General features: G+C 46.9%; 1 protein-coding gene and 1 non-coding gene across 2 annotated transcripts in view; one reads left to right on the top strand and one right to left on the bottom strand.

The window, feature by feature from the left end:
- Nucleotides 1-22,214, bottom strand: part of NPC1 (NPC intracellular cholesterol transporter 1) — a 53,820-nt gene that overhangs the window by 2,275 nt on the left and 29,331 nt on the right. The window contains exons 7-22 of the mRNA XM_029922985.1: nucleotides 20,978-21,051; nucleotides 20,177-20,547; nucleotides 18,489-18,715; nucleotides 16,072-16,172; nucleotides 13,319-13,421; nucleotides 10,443-10,632; nucleotides 9,820-10,002; nucleotides 8,562-8,676; nucleotides 6,814-6,941; nucleotides 6,577-6,717; nucleotides 5,245-5,334; nucleotides 4,626-4,813; nucleotides 4,183-4,298; nucleotides 3,430-3,559; nucleotides 1,893-2,093; nucleotides 732-963 (exon numbers count right to left, since the gene is read on the bottom strand). Coding sequence (XP_029778845.1) covers nucleotides 732-963; nucleotides 1,893-2,093; nucleotides 3,430-3,559; nucleotides 4,183-4,298; nucleotides 4,626-4,813; nucleotides 5,245-5,334; nucleotides 6,577-6,717; nucleotides 6,814-6,941; nucleotides 8,562-8,676; nucleotides 9,820-10,002; nucleotides 10,443-10,632; nucleotides 13,319-13,421; nucleotides 16,072-16,172; nucleotides 18,489-18,715; nucleotides 20,177-20,547; nucleotides 20,978-21,051 — 2,590 coding nt within the window. The remainder of the gene's footprint in view (nucleotides 1-731; nucleotides 964-1,892; nucleotides 2,094-3,429; nucleotides 3,560-4,182; nucleotides 4,299-4,625; nucleotides 4,814-5,244; nucleotides 5,335-6,576; nucleotides 6,718-6,813; nucleotides 6,942-8,561; nucleotides 8,677-9,819; nucleotides 10,003-10,442; nucleotides 10,633-13,318; nucleotides 13,422-16,071; nucleotides 16,173-18,488; nucleotides 18,716-20,176; nucleotides 20,548-20,977; nucleotides 21,052-22,214) is intronic.
- On the top strand, nucleotides 10,862-10,963 carry LOC115278564. The gene has a single exon (XR_003902968.1). It is a non-coding gene; the product is annotated as a U6 spliceosomal RNA (small nuclear RNA).

Here is a 22,214-nt window from a genome sequence, read left to right as displayed (position 1 = left end):
AAACAGTGCTTGCGTTGACATCCTTTTGTGGTTGGAAACCCTAAGCGAGTAGGCCTTCTTCTCCCAGGACCTGTGGTTTGCAGGGCACCCCAGGCAGCTCTGGAGCCCTCAGTGTCCCCTTTAACTTCATATATACCAGTCCCCTGTCACATCAACTGAAGCTGTACCAGGCAACTGGTGAGACCCTCAAGGCCCAGCACCCAGAGCTCCAGTTTTCTACAGTGGATTTGCCTGTTTTAGAGGAACTTGCCGAACCCACTTAAGGGTACCCCTACCCTTTGGGAGCGAGCACATAGTCACCAGATTTGCTTTAGTTGGGCCTCACTACTGCTCCCCCCTCAAACACTTCATATCTTGAGTACAGACATTGGTTTTAATACTTTCTCAAATGCTTACATCTTCAAGACGATTAAAACGCACCTGGCCATCGCATGGGAAGCAAAAGGTACTAGTAAGAATCCCATCAGCAAGAAGCATTTTTCCAAATAAAAAGTGAACATCTTGTCATTGGGCTACATGTTTTCTCAAACCCTTCAGAATAAGAAAGGCAAAATCCCCTTGTGACACAGCGAAGTCCCACTGCCACTGCCCTATGCACCCCCCACGTCCTCACTCCATCCAGCACCCATCCGCCTTTCAAGTGTGGGAGCAGGCTTTGGTCTTTTACCCCAAGAACCGGTTCAAGGAAGGGACACAGGAGTTACAGACAGACGGAGTGGACCAGGACTCACCATAACCAAGTTGACCAAGGAAACTGCGTTCAGACTGATGCCCCACAGCCACATGACCCCAAACATGTTGACCAAGATCATGGCGATGGTGACACACATGATCACTGCAGACCACAGATCACAGCCCAGGAGAACCACAGTCACCAAGAAGATGGCTCCCAGGGACACGCTGAGGTTAAAGATCGTGTCATCTATAATGGTCAGGTACTGTTCGTAGAAGACATAGAAGACACTGGAGAGAAGAAGGTTCTGTTACAGCTCATTCTGCCTCTGGAAGCTCTACTCTACATGCTGCCCCCCCTGCAAAACTGGAACTACTCTGAGACCATCCCCTTCATGAGCCTCCCCAGCCCCGCCTGTGCGAGATTCACCTACAGTAATTCCAGAGAACTTTTCATTGCCCACTGCCAGCTAAGAAGGGCCTAATAATGTTCCAATATGTGTATTATATATGTTCACAAGCCCAACCTATTCTACTACGTAGGCATTTACGTAGAGTATTTCATGGTATTGTGAAAAAACGAGTCCTGATCGATCCTGAGAATTCCCTCAGGTCAAATGGGGTCTATGCGGGGCCTGAGGAGAAAATGCTTTTTGGGAAAAGTTAACCAGCTCTTTTCTGCAATTAGGACATCTAACCTGAGAACCTCTTCCACGGGAAAACAGGCTGTCTTGTCAGGAACAGGGGGGAACGCTTTTAAGTGAGATCACTGGGGTGGTAAAAAATCACTGGTTTCTTCTACTTTTCCATATTTTCCAAATTTGGTATCTCCTAAAATACTCTCAATAAGGAAAACACCCCAACAAAAAAAAGAAAAACCTCCATAAAGGCACTGTCCCAGGTAATCAGCAGTCCGGGACACAGACTGGCCAGAAACACCAGCTTAGCCCTCTCCATGAAGTCTGGTCCCCAGGTACCATGCCCTCCCGCCCGATGGCATTTTCAGCATGCACCAGCCTGGAGACTGAGTTTTTGCATGTCCAGCAGGCAAACCTCGGTGGGTGTTGTGGATCCTGGCCTTCATCACTCAGATGCTACTTCCCTGGATGCACTTTGCTTGTGCTCATGATGGAGAAGGTGTGAGAATGAAAGCCAAGTATCAGCATCCCACCAAGGGATGCTCTAACCTACGACCCCCTCATTTAGAAAATTCACACTACCTGTATGGGAACACACGGTAATTACTTCCTTCAAGGCCCATGGTTTTGGTGATGTTACTGGCGATGATGTTAGCTTTTCTCATGGCGTCAGTAAAGTCAGCAGAGGTCTGCAGCACGGTGTGGTAGGTCATGAAGTAAGTGGCTCCGACACCTGTGTCATTGCCGAGGATGTTAACTGCTGAACTGTAAGCAGCATGTCCCCTAAGAGAAGACTCGGTGGCGTCAGAACAGCTGCACTTACTTTGTACGGCACCTGCAGAACCTGAGCACTCTGGGCTAAACAAGATCATCTGACCCCGGGCGCAGAGGTCAGGCCACATGGCAAGTTCAGGGATGGGAAGGCCCCTTGAAAGGGAACAAGGAACGTTTTAGCTTGTTCTCTCTCACACTGGCTTGTCTTTACTGCTCTTGGTCGTTCTGGTGCACAGGGCTATTGTTTCTCTATCTGGCTCTGCTTGCAATCAAGTGTGCTTTCGTACAGTGCTTGCAAAGCAGTGTTGGGTAACAGGAGGTGGCAAAGGCAGGGCTCCGGAGTTGATGGCCAGGAGACTGGTTTTGGCCATGCCATGTGTTGGTCACAGAACCCTGGGCAAAGTTACTGAATCTGGGCTGTCGTGTCCTCTGCCAACAGGTGTACTGCCACCTACTCCCAGGGCCATGTGATGTGTCACCGAAATGTTGGTGATGTCCTTGGCACACAACTGGCACGTGGAGGCTCCCGTAAGTGGTGGCAGCTGCCTTCCTAACAGCTGACTGTACTTGGATTTCTTTTCTGTAGGCCAAGGCATTCAGTCTGCAAGCAAACTAAGCTGCAAGATTCATTCTTATTTTTAGACACCGTGCCAAGTATAGGTCTCAAAGCACAGACATGACACACATGACCAACTGATGGAATTCTGGTCAAATTATATGTTCTTAGGAAAAACACGGGAGTCCAGGGCTTACCTAACATACACCTGGACACTCATCTTCCTCCTACCAAAGGTTCTGAATCAGCCCGCCCTGGATGTCCAGCCTCTTCCCTGTTTCTGGGCCCAGACAAGCTGCTTCCACGGGGCACTGGCTGCGTGGCTCGATGGGGAAGGGAGACAGCCCAAAAGCTCATGTCTAGACATGCTGGCAAGAATGGTGGGGCTACCATCCCTAAACCCTAACCTAGGATGGCGTTACAGACACGCTATCCCCGACACCCACAGATACAACTGAACACACGCTGAAATGCCTCGCGCCCCTCCTCCCCTTCTGCCCCGCCAGACACCCGCGCAGGGCTCTGCACCCGTCCATGCAGCCAGGACGGCCAGGACAGACGAGGAGGGGGCAGACGCTTGAGCCGGGGTAAACTTGGTTGAAAATGACGACAGGTTTTCTTTAAAGGTGTTCTAGGCTTCCCTGCTTTCACAGAAAGATTGGGACAGGACAGGGAGGGGAAGAGAAGAGACCTTTCCCACACAACTGCTTCGAGCCCAGCCCCCCGCCAGCTGTCCAGCGTGCGGCTACGGGAGGCGGACACGTATCTGAGTGGCGCAGTGGCACTTACCCTTTGCCGCACTTGGGGTTCGGGTTATCAGAAAGGAACATGGGCAGGAATCTCATGAAGTCTCCACCTTGAGGCCTCTGTTTGCCCTCCTGGGTGAGGGGCCTGCAGCGGATGCAGGCAGGGTCAGCCACTAGCGTAAGCATAGAGGAGAGGCCCACGTGAGGAGAATGAGTCTCCAGATTTTAGTTTAAAACACTTAAAGACACTGATAAAGAAATGAGGGGGAATTCTTTCCCTGAATCTTTTCATGGATCCAAAAGCTTCCAGCACAGGTGATTTTCGGAGTCTTCTAAATCTAAGATCCCATCTTCACCGAGGCAGCCTATACAAACCTTCTTCCCTGAAGCAAGTCTCCCGCTTCGAGGATGACCCTGGTTGGTGGTGTCGGAGTCCGAGGTGTCCACATTTTTATCAAGAAAACTCTAGGACAACCTCAATATTCCTCACAAAACTGTAGGGCAACAGTGGTAATGAGGGGGAGCCCATCTGTGAGACACTACGGGCAGGCACCTATCACAAGGTGCCCCTGCCCGGGCCCTGTGTAGCCTGCAGCCCCGTGGTGGGTGGTGGGAGAGAAAGAACACAGGCCCCTCAGACACCATGGCCGAGGGAAGGGATGGCGACACGGCCTACGAGACCGGGCGCTGGCAGATACGTAGATACCTCCCGAGGTGAAGTAAGGATTCGTTTCAAATTGTAATATCAAATGTCTTCAGAGAAAAGGGAAAGGGTTGGAAGAGGAGATGAGAGTACCTGAAGCGTTGCAGAAGCGGTCGGTGCTGTTGTAGACTCTACAGCAGGAAGACTGAGGCTTGACCCAATCAAAGTAATCATCGATCCAGGAAGAGGGAGCAAAGCCGATTCGGGTACTAACGAAAAGGAGGGGAGAAGTTACTGATTTGTTCCACAGGGAGGAAGTCTTCAGAGTCAGCCCTTTTTTGAAACCTAAGTTCTTTTTCTAGATTTTATACTGTTGCCCAGTCAAAAGACAAATTTCATCACCACTTAATGGAAAACACTTCAGGACAGGAGTTGGTAAATTAGTCCTTTAAAAAGCCTTTGCTCAAGTAAAGCTAGAGTTAGCATGATTTGCAACAACAAATTTTCTAAGCAAATCCGTTTGCAGTGAGAAACCTCAGGCCCCTGCGGACTCTGGCCGCTTCCGCGACAGTACGAGGCGACCAGGCGGTACTGACTAGCTGTCCAGCTGGGCCGCGTTGAAGATCTGCTGCACCAGGGAGTCATTATTGCAGCCCATGCCTCCGCACACCATGTTCTGCCCTTTCAGGGAGGTGTAGTCGTGCCCTTCCTCCAGGACGAAGTACACGGGTGGCCCTGCATGCAGGTACTTGAGGGACTTGAAATAATCCATCACGTAGGAGTCCTGAGAAAATGAACAAACAGGACAGAGTGTGAACACTGATGATGACGAAATGAGGTGATGATCACTAAGAATCAGAAGAGCGCTGGAGGCTGCTAGTCGACATGCCCCCCGCTCAGATTCGGGGTTTCCTACCCTGCCAGCTCCCTTCTGCTTACCCTCCCTGCACCTCAGTGCTCCCCTGGCTGGCCCGCCATCAGGAGGGCACCTTACAAGCTAAAAGGCTTGCTGCTCGCCTTCTCTGGCTCCCCAGGGGGCTGCCTGAGAGTTCAAATCGCTAAGATGGCTCCCACTGAAACAGCTTTCTCCTAACACGGGAGAGCCTGTCAGCACGTGCATTCCGAAGCAGGCATTAGCTTGAAATAACTGCAGGCACATCTTGAAAAATGAGTTCATACCACTGGCTACACAAGATGAAAGAGAAAGCATCTCACATCTGGCATTGAAAGAGACTGATCCAATCCAATTTCCACTTTGTTCAGGACTGCGATACTGAATGACAGAACACCCACGAATACCGCCACCTGGAATGAAAAGTGAGTTACAAGGCAGTGATTGCTTCCCGTCTTAGAACGTAAGAACATAGAATCTGAAACACATAAAAAACAGGACTTTCCTCGACTGAAAAATTTAAACATGTTAAGTGAGTAGAGAGTAGGGGCAGTGGCTGAGATCATACTATCTAGAGTTGACCTACCTGGGTTCAAACCCTGACACCATCACTTACGAGTTGAGGGACCCTGGAGGAGTCACTGAACCTCTATTTTAGCTTCTATTTCCTCATTAGTAAAATAGGAAAGATAAAAGATAGTTTTGTGGATTAGATGAGAAAATTGGGGGGTAATCCAGATTTTAGCAGAGTACCCAATATGAAGTGTTCGATAAATGTTAAATGTTACTTTACCATTATTGTAAACTAATTTATGTGCTTTTAGCAGAGAAGTGATAGGTTGTCACTGTCGACTCCATCTAGTACATGACCTACAAGAAGCTCTTACGTGGTTGCTGGGGACGAGGGACAGTGGATGGTGTGGGGAGGAGTATGTGTGACTCTGTAAAAGGTCAAAGATTTATACGATCTGAAGAGAAACCAGAGTATTATGTGACTCTGTAAGGGGTATCATGAGGGAGAGTGTTGTGACAGAACAGGTCTATATATCGACTGCAATGGTGGTTACACGAATCTGCACATGTGATAAAATGACTTAGAACTAGACACAAACCGTGTCAATGTCAGATTCCTGGTTTTGACATTGAACTGCAATTATGTAAGACCAGAGGAAGAAACTGGGCCCTCTCTGTACTATCTATGCAACTTTCTATGAATATATAATTATATCAAATAAAAACTTGCTTATGTTGACTGCTAAAAGCTAGAAAAATATTTTATATATTTGTATATATTTGCGTCTTTGCATATATACTTAACAGCTGTCAGAATCCCCTTCCCAAGCAGATTTCCTTTTCTTTTTAAGTTTATTTATTTATTTTGGGGGGGGGGGGGGGGGGGGGGGGGGGGGGGGGGGGGGGGAAAGCCGGGGGGAGGGGCAGAGAGAGAAGGAAAGAGAGAATCTCAAGCAGGCTCCACACTGTTAGCACAGAGCCCGACTTAAGGCTCAATCTCACAAACTGTGAGGTCATGATGGAAAGGAGATCAAGGGTAGGACACTTGATCAACGGAGCCACCCAGATGCCCTGCAAGCTGATTTCTTAGAATGCATGTGACAGATCTATTTTGGCAAGGGAAACCACAGACAAACTCCTACCACAATTGGTCTCATCCAGTCCTTAAGCAGAAGTGGAGAATAGGAGTGCTTGAAGAGCTGAAACAGGCAGCTCTCCGAAGCCTGCACACTAGTTCCGTCTTCAGAGCCTCTGACACAGCAAAGAACATCCAGACGGTTCTTCTGAGAGGACAAAGAGGAATAAAGGTCACACCCCACTGCTGCTTCACTTGGATTCTAGACTCTAATTAGGAGACAGCAATCCTGTTAACAGCTTACCTCTTGACGCTTAATGTCTAACCCCAAGAGACTCACGAAACAGGTAATCTGAAGAAGGAAGTCGATGAGGACTGCCATCCCGGCAAAGAGAGAGAAGGTGTGGACGGCCGGCATCTTTGACAGCGCTCCTGCCGGGGACAGAAGCTGCCATGTCACCACCCCTGCAGCTCAGGACTACGCAAGCCTTACACTCCTGTGGGCCTGGCAGCATCAGGAGGAGAGCAGGCTGCAGCATGAGAAGACCCCTGCCCCCCACACCGCCACCGAGGTCTGTGGATGTCACACCAGAACTGGAAATGAGTCCATAAGCCCAGTGTTTTTGCAAAGTGGGGTCAGCACCAGAACCACTTGGGGAGTTAAAAATGGGGACCCCTATGCTTTAACCCTATCCTACTTAATCAGGACAGTGGGAATTCATACCCGATTCGACTGTATTTAAGAGGCTCTCCAGGCAAAGCTATGCACATTAAACTTTTGGAGCCACCAATATGGGTCATTTCTTACGGTACCTTCTTTGCTTCGCTCTGAAGAGGGGCAATATTTCTCTCTGCTATTACATCAACAATGCTAGTCTCCCACTTCTGTCACAATCAACTGAGGTACTAGCTTAACACCCAGGGATGGCAAACTGGTGGCCCACAGGCCAGATGTATCCCGTGTGGTCCGCCCCTAGATCAATCCATCTTAGGATGAAAAGCCGTACTTAACGAATATAAATAGCCAGTATTTAACAATGAGGTCTTACACAAAAATCTAGATTCATGGCTTTGCTTTAAAAAAAAGAAAAAGGAAATTGGACCCAGTGCCACTGGGCCAGCAACATGTAACTGCCTTCTGCAGACCTGTGCCCTCTGTGTGCCACACCCCACTGCTCCTACTGTCCCCCCAAAGTCACTCCTGCCTCGAGGCACAGTGTCTATTACCATCACACATGGGCTGGTTTTCTGAAAAGAGAGGTAAAAAGAGAAAAAAACAATTGTTGCACCTATATCCATCAAGAGGAAGTACAAGGGCTGCAGGCAGCAAAGCGCGTTGCTTTGTGGAAGTGAAGACGGCATATTAGTGCATCTGATTTGAGCGACGGCTACCTTCAGTGACCCTCTAACAAACAGCTCCATGTAAGGTGACCCCGGAGCCCAAGGAGGCACTTCCATTTGTGACCCGCAAACTGTGTCTCTCTCTGGACTTGCAGGGCAATTCTAATCCAGCCTCCTCCCAAAGACGTGCTCAGTTGTCTCGTCCTGTTACTGCACAGCAGAGGCGGGGCAGGCGGCCCTGCCAGTAAAGCTGGCTGGTGACTTATCCAGGTGAAAGAAACCATAAAGCGCTGGTTCTGGCTGCAGCTTATTCGGCTGCAGTGAGGCACGCTGTGGGCACACAGCTGGAAGGCTGTCGGGAACGTGGGCAGACACGCTACAGGCCAACGGCCGCGGACTCTGGAGCACCGTGTGGCTCTGTGAGAATGCGCTTCCCAAAGATCAACACTGGCCAGAGGTGCCAAAAAGGGGGAGCAGTAGAGGAGTTCCAGGTACCTGTCATCCCGGACCCCAACATCAACCCTGTCCTGAAACACCAGGAGGAAGAGGACAATTCCAAAACAATACCCCAGATACTGCCAGCAGTTTTCCCCATGGTCTGCTCTGCTACTTTCCGGTTATGGAATAAAGCTCAAACAAGGAAGCAGCCCAGATCCTTCTACTCCCAGGCTCAGAAAACTGTAGGGTTGGTAGAATTCAAAGAGTGATTACCTAAGAAAAATGCTACCGCCTCTGAAAAGGATGACAGGAACATACTAGGAGCCACTTCTCCTAGGACCCTGCCCAGCTGCTGATCCAGAGTCTCTCCTTGAAGACGTTCATCTCGCTTAAAAAAACAAACAAACAAAACATAAAATAAGGGCTGTTAAAATTTCTAAATAACGATGTCACCTCTTTGCTTCTTTTTTGCTTTGTGTTAACTCCCTGGTAAAGAAAAATGATCACTAGCTTTTTTTTTTCTTTTTTTTAAGAGAGAGACACAGACAGGGGTGAGTGGGGGGAGGGACTGAGAGAAAGGGAGACACAGAATGCAAAGCAGGCTCCAGGCTCTGAGCTGTCAACACAGACCCTGACATGGGGCTGATCTCACAGATCATGAGTTCATGACCTGAGCGGAAGTTGGACACTTAACCAAATGAGTCACCCAGGTGCCCCTCGTAGCTTCTATTTATTGTACATCAATTTTTATGGGAGACCCACAACTTGTTGTGATAATTCATCTGGGTATTATTAAACCCCTGCACTAGGTAAGAAGCTCTAGGAAAGACTGAATCATCCTATCAGGAAAACACACTGAATGCAGGCTGCAGGTGGCTGGACCATTCAAGGACGCTCTTACATGCCACTGAGTCTCCAAGTAAGGTGACCGGGATGGAATAAATTGACTGAGATCATTTTCTCCATTAGCAGCACCTCTGGCAAATCTTTGATTCTTTTACACTATTAGAGAATCATTTAAAAAAATTTTTTTAATGTTTTATTTATTTTTAATACAGAGAGAGACAGAGCATGAGAGGGGAAGGGGCAGAGAGAGAAGGACACAGAACCGGAAGCAGGCTTCAGGCTCTGAGCCAGCCGTCAGCACAGAGCCTGACGCGGGGCTCGAACCCACGAACGTGAGATCTGACCTGAGCCGAAGTCGGAGGCTTAACCGACTGAGCCACCCAGGCACCCCTAGAGAATCATTTTAAAACAGTCATGTCCAAAATACTTTCCACAAGCATGAGAGCCCATTTTACATACATATTTAAAACATGAATTTTTACTTTATATCTATTTCACCAACCCAAGAGAAGGGTGAACACCTTGGTCTCCAAATGTCCCAAACAAGATACGGACACCATTGGCAACACAGAGAAAAGGAAACAAAGCCTTCTCATCGTCCACTCCTGCAAATGGAACTGGAGGGCCATGAACGGAGCCCAGTCCTTGGTCACTTGCCCAGCTCTGTGAGACTGTGGAAACATACCTGGTAGGTCTGGACCAGAATGAAGATGTTGTCCACCCCAACGGCCAGCACCAGGAATGGGATGACTTCGATCACAATGAGGGTGAGGGGGATCCCAACGTAGCTGAAGATGCCCAGCGAGCACGCCACGGAGCTCAACACGATGAGGATCCCCGCGATGCCGAGGGAGATTTTAGAGTCCACCTGAGACATGAGATAAAGACACGGACTGTCAGAGTCTCGCTGGGCCTAGGATTAAAAGGTCCTCGCGTTTTACCTCTTTTTGGGGATAGCTGATTTGGAGTCAAAAGTCCTGAGTTTGAGAGAAGAAATGAGAAATATTCTAGGTCTTCCCTAACAATGTGTTTTATGAGCAACCATTCTAGGCTGATGGTGTGGACAAATCAGAAAAAACTGGATTATGGGAAGTAAATTGTTAAGTTTAAAATAAACCAAAGGCTTGGAACTGGAGAAAACAGATGCAGGAAACAAAAATGTTACATACAATTAAAACACAGGGGAATGTACACTAGTTTTGAACAAAATGAATTATGATTAAGTAGAAGCAAATATATATGACACCATGCTATGCATCGCCATTTATCTCCAACAGAGACACCCACACAAACACCCACACCACTTACTAGAAGCCTGCTACAGCTTTTGATGTGCCCCAAGGCTATGGAAATGTACAGAAACATGATGGCATAGCTGATTACAACAGTGAAAATATCACCGTTACTTTCACGATTTAGTTCATCTTCAATACTTCGCTCAGTAGTGAAAGAAATGGTCAGATTTGGATTCTCGTAGTTTTTCACAAAATTAATAAACCTAAAGAGTGAGCAAATTTTATACTTTTAGTTAAAGGTTAGTGACAACTAAGTGAGAAACTTCTTCCCAACTTCTATGACACAAAAATCACATATACTTAACCTGTCTCCACATTAGGATTTTCTACACCGGAGATGAGAAGGTGAGACACCCCCAAAGCACAAAATTCAAGACATGGTCAAGTTTCTACCACTTGAATCAAGTTTAGAACAAGTTTAAAAGTTGGTCCACGGGTTTGGCTTTAGCAGCACAAACTGGAATGAACCAGAAAAGATCAGCATGGCCCCTGAGCAAAGCTGGCACACAAATTCATGAAGTGTTCCATTAAAAAAGAAAAAAGGTGGTCATGGTTTCTTTTTTTACTAAAAAAGATTTCTACACGAAGTATATTATGATAAAGACGTGCTCATGGAACAAACTTTTAAAGGCGGATTTACATATTCAATGCAATCATTATGAGCCCCAGCTGATAAGCTGTTTCTAAAATTCACATGGAACTGTAAAGTGCCCAGCAGAGCCAAACCCTTCTTTTTCAAAGAAGGACAAAGGAGGAGGACACACACTTCTCGATTTCACACTTTTCTACAAAACAACAGTAGTCAAGAAAGTGTGCTGTCAGCACAAGGACACACATAAGCCATCAAAGATCAGAGGAATAGAACTAAGTCTAGAAATAAATCAGGTGTCTGTGGTCACCTAGTTTTTTACAAGATGGTAAATGAGAGAAAGAATAATCTTTTCAACAAATGGTCTGGGATAACTGGATAGCAACATGCAAAAAAGAATGAAGTTAGACTCTTTCCTGATGTGACATAAAAAAAAAAAAATTAACTCAAATGGATCAAAGACCTAAAGGTGAGAGCTAAAAATATAAACTCCAGAGGTACTTGGGTGGCTCGGTCTGTCATGCATCTGACTTTGGCTTAGGTCATGATCTCAGTCTGTGAGTTTGAGCCCCACATTGGGTCTGTGCTGACAGCTCAGAACCTGGAACCTGCTTCAGATTCTATGTCTCCCTCTCTCTCTGCCGTCTCCAGCTTGTGCTGTCTCTCTCAAAAATAAATAAACATAAACAAACAAACCAACCAGGCATAAATCTCATTTCCTTGGGTTGGGCAATGGTTTCTCAGGACACTGAGAGTATGAGCAACAAAAAACTAGAAAAACTAGACTTCAAAGCTAAACATTTGTGCTTCAGCAGACATCATCAAGAAAACAAAACAAACAAAACAAGCCAAAGAATGGGAGCAAATACCCGGAAATCATATAGCTGATAGCGAGCTTGTAGAATATATAAAAATTCTTACAATTTAATAATAAAAATACAAATAATCCAGGCAAAAATGGGCAAAGGATAGGAATAGACATTTCTTGAAGGAAGCTATACAAATGGCCAATAAGCGCCAAAAAAGATGCTTGAAATCATTAGCCTTCAGGGAAACACAAATCAAAACTGCAATGAGATACCACTTCACGCCCACAAAGACGGCTAGAATCAGAAGGTCAGATGACAAGTGTTGGCGAGGACGTGGGGAAGTTAGAACTCACACTGCTGCTGGAATGTAAAATGGTGCAGTCACCATGGAAGGCGGTCTGGCAGTTCTTCAAAGAGCCACCATATGACCCAGTAATTCTACTCCGGGTTGTATATCCAAGAGAAATGAAAACACGGAAGCTCACATGAAACTTGTATATGGATGTCTACAGCAGCATTATGCCTAATGGCCAAAAAGGTAGGAACCACCCAAATGTGCATCAAATGGTAAGTGGATACAAATGTGGATTATCCACAGGATGAAACAGTACGAAGCTGTAAGAAGGAAGGAGGTACTGATCCATGTTATTTATCACTTGGATGAACCTTAGAAACATGCCAAGTGCCAGAAGCCAGACACAGAAGTCCACATATATGCTTCCCTTCATGTAAAAATCCAGGATGCAGAATGTATGGAGACAGAAACCAGACTAATGTTTGCACAGGGCTGGGAGGCGGGAGGCTGAAGATGGGGGGTGGGGATGATAGCCAAAGGAGATGGGGGTTTCTCCCTGAGATTAAAAAAATTTTCTAAAATTTGCTGTGGTGACTGTTGCAGGTATTTGTAATTACACTAAAAGCTCCTGAATTACACATTTTAAATGGGTGAAATCTATGGCATGGGATTTATATTCTAACAAAGTTGTTTAAAAAAAAAGCACTGAAAAGTATAAAGAGTCAAAATCCCATTCTCTTTTCCTATTCTCTAGGGGTTATAAACACAGTCAACAATTTCCGGGGCCCCTACTTCATATTGTTTCTAGGGACGGACAGCATGGATAGCATAGTCTGCCTAACCATGTTGATTGCAGCTTTTGTGTCTTACAGCTGGAACCACTTATTTACTGATCTTTAATGACTGCATGATTTCCCACTGTGCGTGTCCCTCACCAATGTACACCCAGCTTGCTTCCATTGTTAGCTAGGAGAAAGGGGTGCAGGAAACATTTCTGCATATATACTTTTGCATCCTGTGCAAGGATACTGATTCAAACAATGTTTACAGATGCACCGATTTTTTTCTTCTTAACATCATTAGTACCAAATGAAAAACATGACACAATTTAGAGCTGACATTGGTTATAACTAAGCTGTGATTCACGTGCATTCTGTTAGCACCCAGCTTCCCATACAACAAAGACAGCAACTCACTCTTTTTCCCAGGCCAGGGCCCTCTGGAGCTTCTCTGTATCATTATAATAATTATTGACAGGAAAGGTAATCACAAGGGCTGTGGCATTATTGTAGTTTTGATCTGGAAAGGAAAACCATGACATTAAGAAGATAAGACACATGCAGATTAGACAGACACGAGAGAAAATCACACAACAGCTGGGTGATTGATTTCTCACATGGGCTGTAGACTGCGCTCTAAAAACAAATCACAAGTTCACTGACATTGTGTCTACAGAGCTCAGTTAATGAATAAAAAGGATGCTGTATCTGGTGTAGACAGTTTCATGAAAGAAGGTAACTTCTTTAACTAAACAGCACGTGGGTGGCTAAAATTTCAAGCAGAGCAGAAAGCTGTTCAGGGTCTCTCCTTCCTCAGTCCCTAGCTCTCCTCCCCACAACGTGGCCATCTGACCTATTTCCCAGGGATGCTCCATGCACGCGCAGGCCCACACCTGCATTCTTCCCTTTCCTTCGTATCTGCGCAGTGACATGCTGTTCTGCACACTACATCTTTAATTTGTATCCTGGAGATGGCTCCAGTTTAGGACATTAAAGGGCTTCCTTAGTCTTTTTTCTACTGATCATATTTTCTAGTATAACTTAACCAATCTCCAATTGATGGACATTTTTGCAATTTTTAAAATTATGAACAAAAATACTACAGAGAATAATCTGATATTTTTCATGTGTAACATACATATTTGCAGAATCAATTCTTACAAGTACAACCATGAATGAAAAAGTATGTGCAACTCTAATTCTGATAAATTCCCCCAAAATGCCCTCCAAAGAGGCTACCTTGTTTTTCCATTTCTCCTGTTTTTTCCATTTCTTTATTTAACAAAATACTTACTGACCCTCTTTGTGCCAGGCATTGTTTTAGGTACTGTGGATACATACCAGGGAACGAAAGAGGAAAACCTGCCTTCTGGGAGCTTACATTCTATTCTAGGAGCCATATACACTTCCAGTGACACTGGGGTCCCCCGCACCCCGCATCCACCCACATGTGGGTTTTATCCAACTCTTAGGTCTTTGCCCCTATGTTAGGGGGAAGATTGAAGTGAGATACATTTCACTATCTAGGAGTGAGGTGAGCATTTTCCCCATATAATTAACAGCCATTTGTATTTCTTTTGTTCACTTTCATATGGTTTTGCCCACTTTTCTTTCGTTAGCCTTTTCTTTTCTTCACAAGAGCCCTTCCCTTCATATAATTTGTTTTAAGTTTATTTATTTTTGAGAGATCACAAGTGGGGGTCGGGCAGAAAGAGAGAGAGGCACAGATTCCGAACCAGGCTCCAGGCTCCGGGCTGTCAGAGCAGAGCCTGATGCGGGGCTCAAACACACAAACTGTGAGATCATGATCTGAGCCAAAATCAGACGCTTAACTGACTGAGGCGCCCCCTAGAGCCCTTCATATATTAAGGACACACTGTCTGTTACATATACTGATTTTAACCCATCTGGTTTATTGCTTTCCTTCTTTTTCTTTTTAACTATGTTTGTTTTCCACATAGGAATTTAAAAAACAAGTGCTGACTTGCATCTGGCAATGGAATGTTTGTTTATTTATCAAGGGAGGGGGAGGGGCAGAAGGAGAGGGAGAGAGAATCTTAGGCTCTTCGTTGTTTGCTCAGGGGGACTCGATCTCACTAACCATGAGACTGTGACCTGAGCTACAATCAGGAGTCAGACGCTTAACTGACTGAGCCACCTAGGGGCCCCAGAATTTTAAATTCTTATGTAGTCAAATTCATTAATGTTTCCTTTTGTGCTTCTGGGCTTTGTGTCTTGCTTAGAAATGCCTTCTCCATTTAAAAATTACTTTTAAAAAATTCTTCCTATATCTTCTTATAGATTTTTAATAAGTTTTACTTCTTATATTACTTACATTTTCTTATATTTAGTTAAGTTTTACTTCTTATATACTTGAAGTTTATTTGGATAGAAAGAATAAGGTAAGAGATCAAATTTAATTTTGATGGCTGTGGCTTGCCATTTGGGGACACTATTTCCGCCCCCCCCCACTTAAAAATCCCATTTTATGAGGTGAGGAAAATTTAAATACAGATATAATCTTTCCCTTCCCACCAGCAAGAACATCTATTTGGCCTCTTCTGTGGTCTGGAGAAAAACCTGTTGAACTGCCTATTTTGGCTTCAGACGCCAAAGGTGTCACCTGAACCATTACCCCATCATGCCTGGTACAGTCTGTTCCAAGGCACCACCAGAACCAGTTAACGAGCAAACCGACTGCCCCTCCCCAACAATCCTCAACCAACTGGTTCAGGAGGAAGAACTGGATCACCTTTGTTTCTTTTTCCCCACGTCTTGCATATTCTCTCTCTTCCATTACAGACGTTCTTAACCTGAGGTCCACAGACTCCCCAAGGGTTCTGAGGACGAGCTTCAAGGGTTCCATGAACACCTTGATGCTGCATAACGGATGACACGGACGTGCAGAGCTGCACGAATCTGGGGAAGGGTCTCCAGCTTTTGACAGCTTCCCAAACTGGGACCTTAGGAAGGCTAACACCATCCACTTCTTTTAGATCCAGAACAAAACCCAAAGCCAAAGCCCAAGAGAGAATGTACTTGGGATTTAAGAGATAGGAAATTAATAAGACTGCTCAATTTATGAAATCTTCATAATCAGCACTTGACTGCTAGTGAAGGAACCAAGACTACTTCATCTAATGGGAAAAGGAGAAGCTTCTCTTACTTACCATCATAGCCTCCCAACACAAGCCACGGGAACACTGGCCCACCGAACGTACCCAGGCAAGGGTCATGTAGCAAACTGGTATCATTCAGAGAGGCAGGAGCCCTAAGAAGAAGTGTAGAAGACACCTCCCAGTTACTACAAGCCTTAAGACATCACAGAGACCTAAACATTTGCAGACAAAACAGTTAAAGAGGCTGACTATATCCTCAGGATGTGGGCTCTGTGGCTCCACAGGTGAATGTGGTTCAGCATGGGAACTCAGAACCACTCAGTGAGAGGCACGAAAACACAGCATGGCATGGTCGTTAGCACATAGGCATGGCGCACCCGGGACAGGATGTCACGCGGTGCATGGAGCACAGAGAAGGGAGTACAATACACAGGAAACTGCCACCAAAAGAGGGAGAGTGGGCATGCGTGGGAAGAGAGCAGCAGGATGGCAGTGTGAGGAGCCACACCAGAGTCCTGTCGAGAGCATGTGCACCCACAGAGGGGAGGACTTCAGAGGGAAGGGATGGGGCTGGAAAGAGGGAGGGACAGGCAATGAAAGAAAGGGTGTCATGAGCCGTTTTACAAAAAGGACTCAGGCAGCAAAGCAGGAGGGCTGGACATGGGAAAGAAAGGGGAGGAAGAGCCCACAGACAGTCGGGAGGTCTGTGCAAGGGCCCAGATGAGGCCAATGCAGTGACAACAGCGAGCGGAGGAACCAGCGTCTCAGGACACATCTTAAGCCAGGACTCTGCTGAGCACAGGTGCAGGGTCTCACGTAGAACCCGAACCACAGCCCTTTGGAGCCCACAGCTGATGGGCTCATGCCCTGAGGGGTCGGATCACCTCTCTGGGGCACACCGGCCGCAGGGATGCAGCCAGAGGCCAAGCCCCATCGTCCCATTGGACTTGAGATCTCACCCAGCAGGTTAAAATCCACAAGAATTATGCGAGGATGGGGAAGGATGCAGAGATACAGCCTCAAGCCGACAAAGGCGCCATTACACGACACAGGGGCTCCAGGGACAGGAGATTTGTGCTTGGTTCTGGGGGCACCGGGTGTGCCGCTCCTACAACACCTCCAGGGCAAAAGCCGCGCAGAGCTGGAGGGTGAGGAGGGAGGTGAGAGCGGGAGACACAGAATGGCAACCACGCAGCACGCAGAGCCACACGTGGGCGAGAAGAGGCCCAGGCAGCGCTTCTGTGCAGATCTGAACCACACCCCACCTCGGACAGAGCACAAGTCTTCGTGCATCTCCCTGTCAAAATTGTGTTGACTTCCATTCTGTAAGACTGGAAGTAAATAGCTTTTTCCTTTAAATATAAAAATTGAACAATATTATTTTTTTCCAGTTGTGAAACTGACCACAGCCGCCCTGTACCATCCACCCTGTGGAGGATGTTGGGTTAGGGGATATGGGTGTGCCCTTACTGTTTTATGGGGGGAGCTCAGATTTTTAGAGGCAAGCTCCTTGAAACAAGGCAAACCAGGCTTACCCAGCTCAAGAGTCACACCCCAGTAGCCAAAATAAAACCAGACCAGATGTCACAGTAGCTGGCTCCGGAGATATGAATAGCTGACAGCACACTCACAAGTGACCAGGAATAATTTCTCTGTCCCCGTAGTGACAAAACAGCCACAGTGGCTGTCTGGCTGAACAATGGTCTCCAGGCCGGCTCAGGGACTGCAGGGACAGCAGGCCCACCAGCGCAGGCTGCTCTCTCTGCTAGGGGACCAGGGCTCCAGGCCACCTTACAGGTGACTGAAAACAGATGCTCCGTGATTAGTGCACATGACAGACACCGTCCACCCCGCTAGACGTGCCTCCTCAGTGCCTGCCAATCTGAACTGCACCCCAAAGCTGCCCTTACTTCTCAAGGGGACGCTGCATTTTTAAAAACAATTAGACATTGTGGTAGAAGTTTATATTTGAAAGACAAGAAAACGCACTAGAGGCTTCTGTTCTTGTACTGTGAGACCAGTGGCCGTGGAGCAGATGCAATCATGTGTTAGCAAATCAGGCACGAGTTAAAAGTCACTCCCTGATTATACACCGGGAATACTCCATGAGTGCTCCAGCCCCAGGGCCTTTGTGCTTCCTGCCTGTCTACTTGAAACACCTCCCCCTCCGATATTCACAGGCTCCCTCCTTTCCTTTCTGTCTGTGCAGATCTCCACTCCACCTAGAGCAGCACACCCCCACTGCCCCCCATCTCCTTCTCAGGCTTAACTTCCCAGAGCTCTCCTCTCCACTGTCATCAGGGCAGGTGTCTATTTATTCACTGTCGGCCTCCCTCCATCAGAGTGCGCACTTCGCGGGGCAGGTGCCCCTGCGTGCGCACCACTAGGTCTCTGGCACCTAACATGTGCGACAACAGCAAGTGCTCGGGTGCTGGTGGGCCGACCAACGACCATGTCCCGCCACGTACCGTACGCAGTACAGCAAGTGCGTGTGGTAATCTGCATACACAAAGAAGTCATCTCCTATTTTATGGTCCAGCATGGAATGGCTGTTCTGGAAGTAATTTAACACACTCAGAATGGTGCAGTTCTTGTTATAGGGAGAGAGGGGGGCCACACAGATGTCCTGAAGTGTCACAGTCTCATTGTTGTAAGATGCAGTGATATTTTCGATGGCAGTTTGTAAGTCAAGAACCTGCAAGAAGATTTTAAAAGTAAACAAACCCAGAAACACATCGATTTCTCTCAGATTGTGACTAAATGTTACTGCCCTGACAGGTGAGAAGATAAAAAGTATTTGCGAAGGGGTGCCTGGGTGGCTCAGTTGGTTAAGTGTCTGACTTTGGCTCAGGTCATGGTCTCATGGTTCATGGATTCAAACCCCACGCTGGGCTCTGTGCTGACAGCTCAGAGCCTGGAGCCTGCTTCGGATTCTGTCTCCCTCTCTCTCCGCTCCTCCCCGACTCATGCTCTGTCTTTCTCAAAAATAAACATTAAAAAAATTTTTTTTTAAAGTATTTGCAGAAAAACCTTCCTCAAACAAGGGAGAGGACTAAGACATGCTATGGGAAAATATCTGATGACAGCAAAGGCCCACTGTTAAGAGACAGCAAGCTGGGAAGGAGACCTTCCTGAAAGGTATCCGGAGAGACAGGGAGGGGACTCCAACATCAGGACAGATCTTAAGGCAGGATACGAGCACATCTGCCATTCTACCCTTCTGCAGCTTTAACAACAGGGCCACAGAAGAGAGCCTGGGGCAACGTGCCTGGTTCTCTCGACACCCCCTAACTACTGCTACCTACTGCTTTGTGCTGTACTAGGATTATTTATGTACATCCCCGTATTTCCCAACAGAGAATATGTTCCTGGAGGCAAATGACCACATTGTGTGGCTTTTGCAACAGCTGAGAAAAAGTAACACACTCAGTGGAGAAAAGATTCTGTTCAAGTCTTGAGACCATTCTGATGTTTTTCAAGATACCAGACTTTCTGTAGGCAAGAGCAATATTTAAATGAAAAATCATGTGATCAAGCAACCATTCATTAAAAAAATAAGCAGATGCCATTTATTCATAGATAGAGTTCTCCAGGTCAAGTGTGACAAGGGAGATCAGGAAGGTTCAAAGGCCTCTGTAAGAGAATGGGATGGATCTCTTTCCAAATGCACCTGCTACCAAATGCAGGCCAGGGCCCACCTTCCAGAAATGATAAATTCATTCCTACAGGGTGACCAGCAGCAGCTCCTGCGTAGGCCCCCAGCACAGTGTTAGAGAGGCTTCATTCCATTGGCACATTACTGGCACATTACTTTTCAATTGCCAAGGGAAAAATTTAATAAGTTCCTAAGGTAAAATATAAATACATTCTGCTTTGATAGAGAAAAGCTCCTCTCAATTTCAAGAAAGAAGCAAGGCTTGCTACATGAAGGAAATACAAAAGCAATCTACAGTCAATTTTCAGGAAGTTCAACATCCACCATTCACTTTCCTGAAAAGTAAATGAAAAGCATCTTTACCTTTTTACCATTAAGATTTTCAAGATATATCATCACATTCAGCCCCAAGCCCACTTCAAGTAGAACCGGTCAATGTGTCAACGCGAGCAAACAAACCACCTGGCTCCCCAGAATGGATTTCTGCTAAGAGCGCGTTACCTGGTGCAAGACCTCGATGTCAAGCGGAGGTCCGAAGGGCACGTCGGATCCCGAGGGGTAAGGCTCGTAAGTGTGTGCGCTGGTGTGGGGGGCCTGGATGATGAGCTGCTCCGTGCGGAAGAAAGGCCCAAAGTGCGTGTCAAAGTACTCTTTCTCCAGGCGCGCCTGGCTGCTGGGGGCTGACCACAGGTCCACTGGATTGGTCGTGACCCGCACAAACACCAGGCCTGAAGAACAGGCGGCAATGAAGGCCAGGGAGAAGAAGATGATGCAGCCCGGGTTCCGGACACAGAAAGAGCCCCACTGCGAGAAGAGCCACCGCAGACAGCCCTCAAATGCTGCACTAAGCGCGTCACAGCAGGACGCCTCCCCTGGAAGAGCGGGAAAGGAAGAGAGAGTGGAGGTTAAGAGCCAAGCCATTCCTGAAGGTCGGAACAGGGTAAACGTCAGCTACTTACACAGGCGCTGGGAACAGTGGTCACACCAGGGATGGCAGGAGATCTGGCCCCCGCCATCCCCCGCCCCCAGCACCTATCTGCTCAGGAAGCACCTTCCTCACCTGTCCACGGTGATGGTGCCTGCCATTCCACCCCACAGAGGAGCGATGCTCACACACAAGAAAAGTCCCCTGAGCACTCTGTCCAAGGCACTCCCCATCCACCTTTGTGGCTACGCCTGCCCCTCTACAGCTCTTACCCCAGCCCCTAATTATCCTGTCCTACAACAGCGCATGAACATTTGCTAAGGAAACATGCACTCATGCAAATGTAATCCTAACCATTTGAGGACAAATGTGCCTACCTTTGTCACTGACATTTACAGAGAACGCTATGTTGCTATCAATGGGGGTGTACTCGGAGACAAAATAGCGTTTTCTGAAAAACAAAAGCACATAGACAGTATTAGTGGATCTTTGATATAAGGAAGCCAGTCCCCTGACAGTCCTGTAGGCCCATTAAAAGCTCAATGCTTCACCCTAGTTCCTTCTGGCCTAATTGCTGCCTTCTTCCTCCCAGGTTCCCTTGCTCTAGGTCCTCCTGCTTACCAGTCTCAGGAGAAAATAGAAGATGATATTAAAAACAAATTGATAAAGGATAATTTCACCTTGTGGCCTTCATTTAGGTTTAAAACTTCAGGTCCTTTGAAAACACAGTGAACATTGGGGCACCTGAGTGGCTCAGTCAGTTAAGTGTCCAACTTTGGCTCAGGTCATGATCTCGAAGTCCATGGGTTCGGGCCCCACGGTGGGCTCTGTGCTGACAGCTCAGAGCCTGGAGTCTGCTCCAGATTCTGTGTCTCCCTCTCTCTGCCCCTCCCCTGCTCATGCTCTGTGTCTCTCAGTGAACATAGTGGACACCGCCGTGTGGCAGCAATAAGCACACCTGGAACAGTGCTCTAACATCAGTCACCCACACAAAGAACCAGGGCTCCTGCAGAAGAAGTGGATTTCAGGGCTGGTGCAGAGAACATATGGGATGAGCCTGGAGTATTCTGTGATTCCAGGAAATGGAAACAGGCTTGAGAAAGGTGAGGGCATGGTAAAAAACAAAAACAAAAGCCAGAGGAGTCAATCAGAAGGTCCTTCCAATGCTCAAAACTAGAAAGATCTGAGCAATGAAACAATGACAGTATTCGACTGAACCTGAAAAATTAAAAAAAAAAAGTCCATGAGAAAGAGCCTAAAAGTCCATCAACTGATGAATGGATCAAGAAGATGTAGTTTATATACACAATGGAATACTATATGGCAATGAGAAAGAATGAAATCTGGCCATTTGTAGCAAAGTGGATGGACCTCGAGGGTGTCATGCTAAGCAAAATAAGTCCCGCTGAGAAGGACAGATACCATATGTTTTCACTCATAGGTCTAACAGGAGAAACCTAACAGGAGACCATGGGGAGGGGAAGGGGGGAAAATAGTTGGGGAGAAGGAGGGAGGCAAATCATGAGAGACTCTTGAATACTGAAAACAAACTGAGGGCTGAAAGGGGAGGGGGAAAAGGGAAGGAGGTGATGGTCATGGAGGAGGGCACTTGCG

This window comes from Suricata suricatta, chromosome 14 (assembly GCF_006229205.1).
Source record: "Suricata suricatta isolate VVHF042 chromosome 14, meerkat_22Aug2017_6uvM2_HiC, whole genome shotgun sequence".
NCBI classification, from domain to species: domain Eukaryota; kingdom Metazoa; phylum Chordata; class Mammalia; order Carnivora; family Herpestidae; genus Suricata; species Suricata suricatta.
The sequence above is the reverse complement of the archived record's forward strand: the minus strand, read 5'-3'. Positions and strand labels throughout refer to the sequence as shown.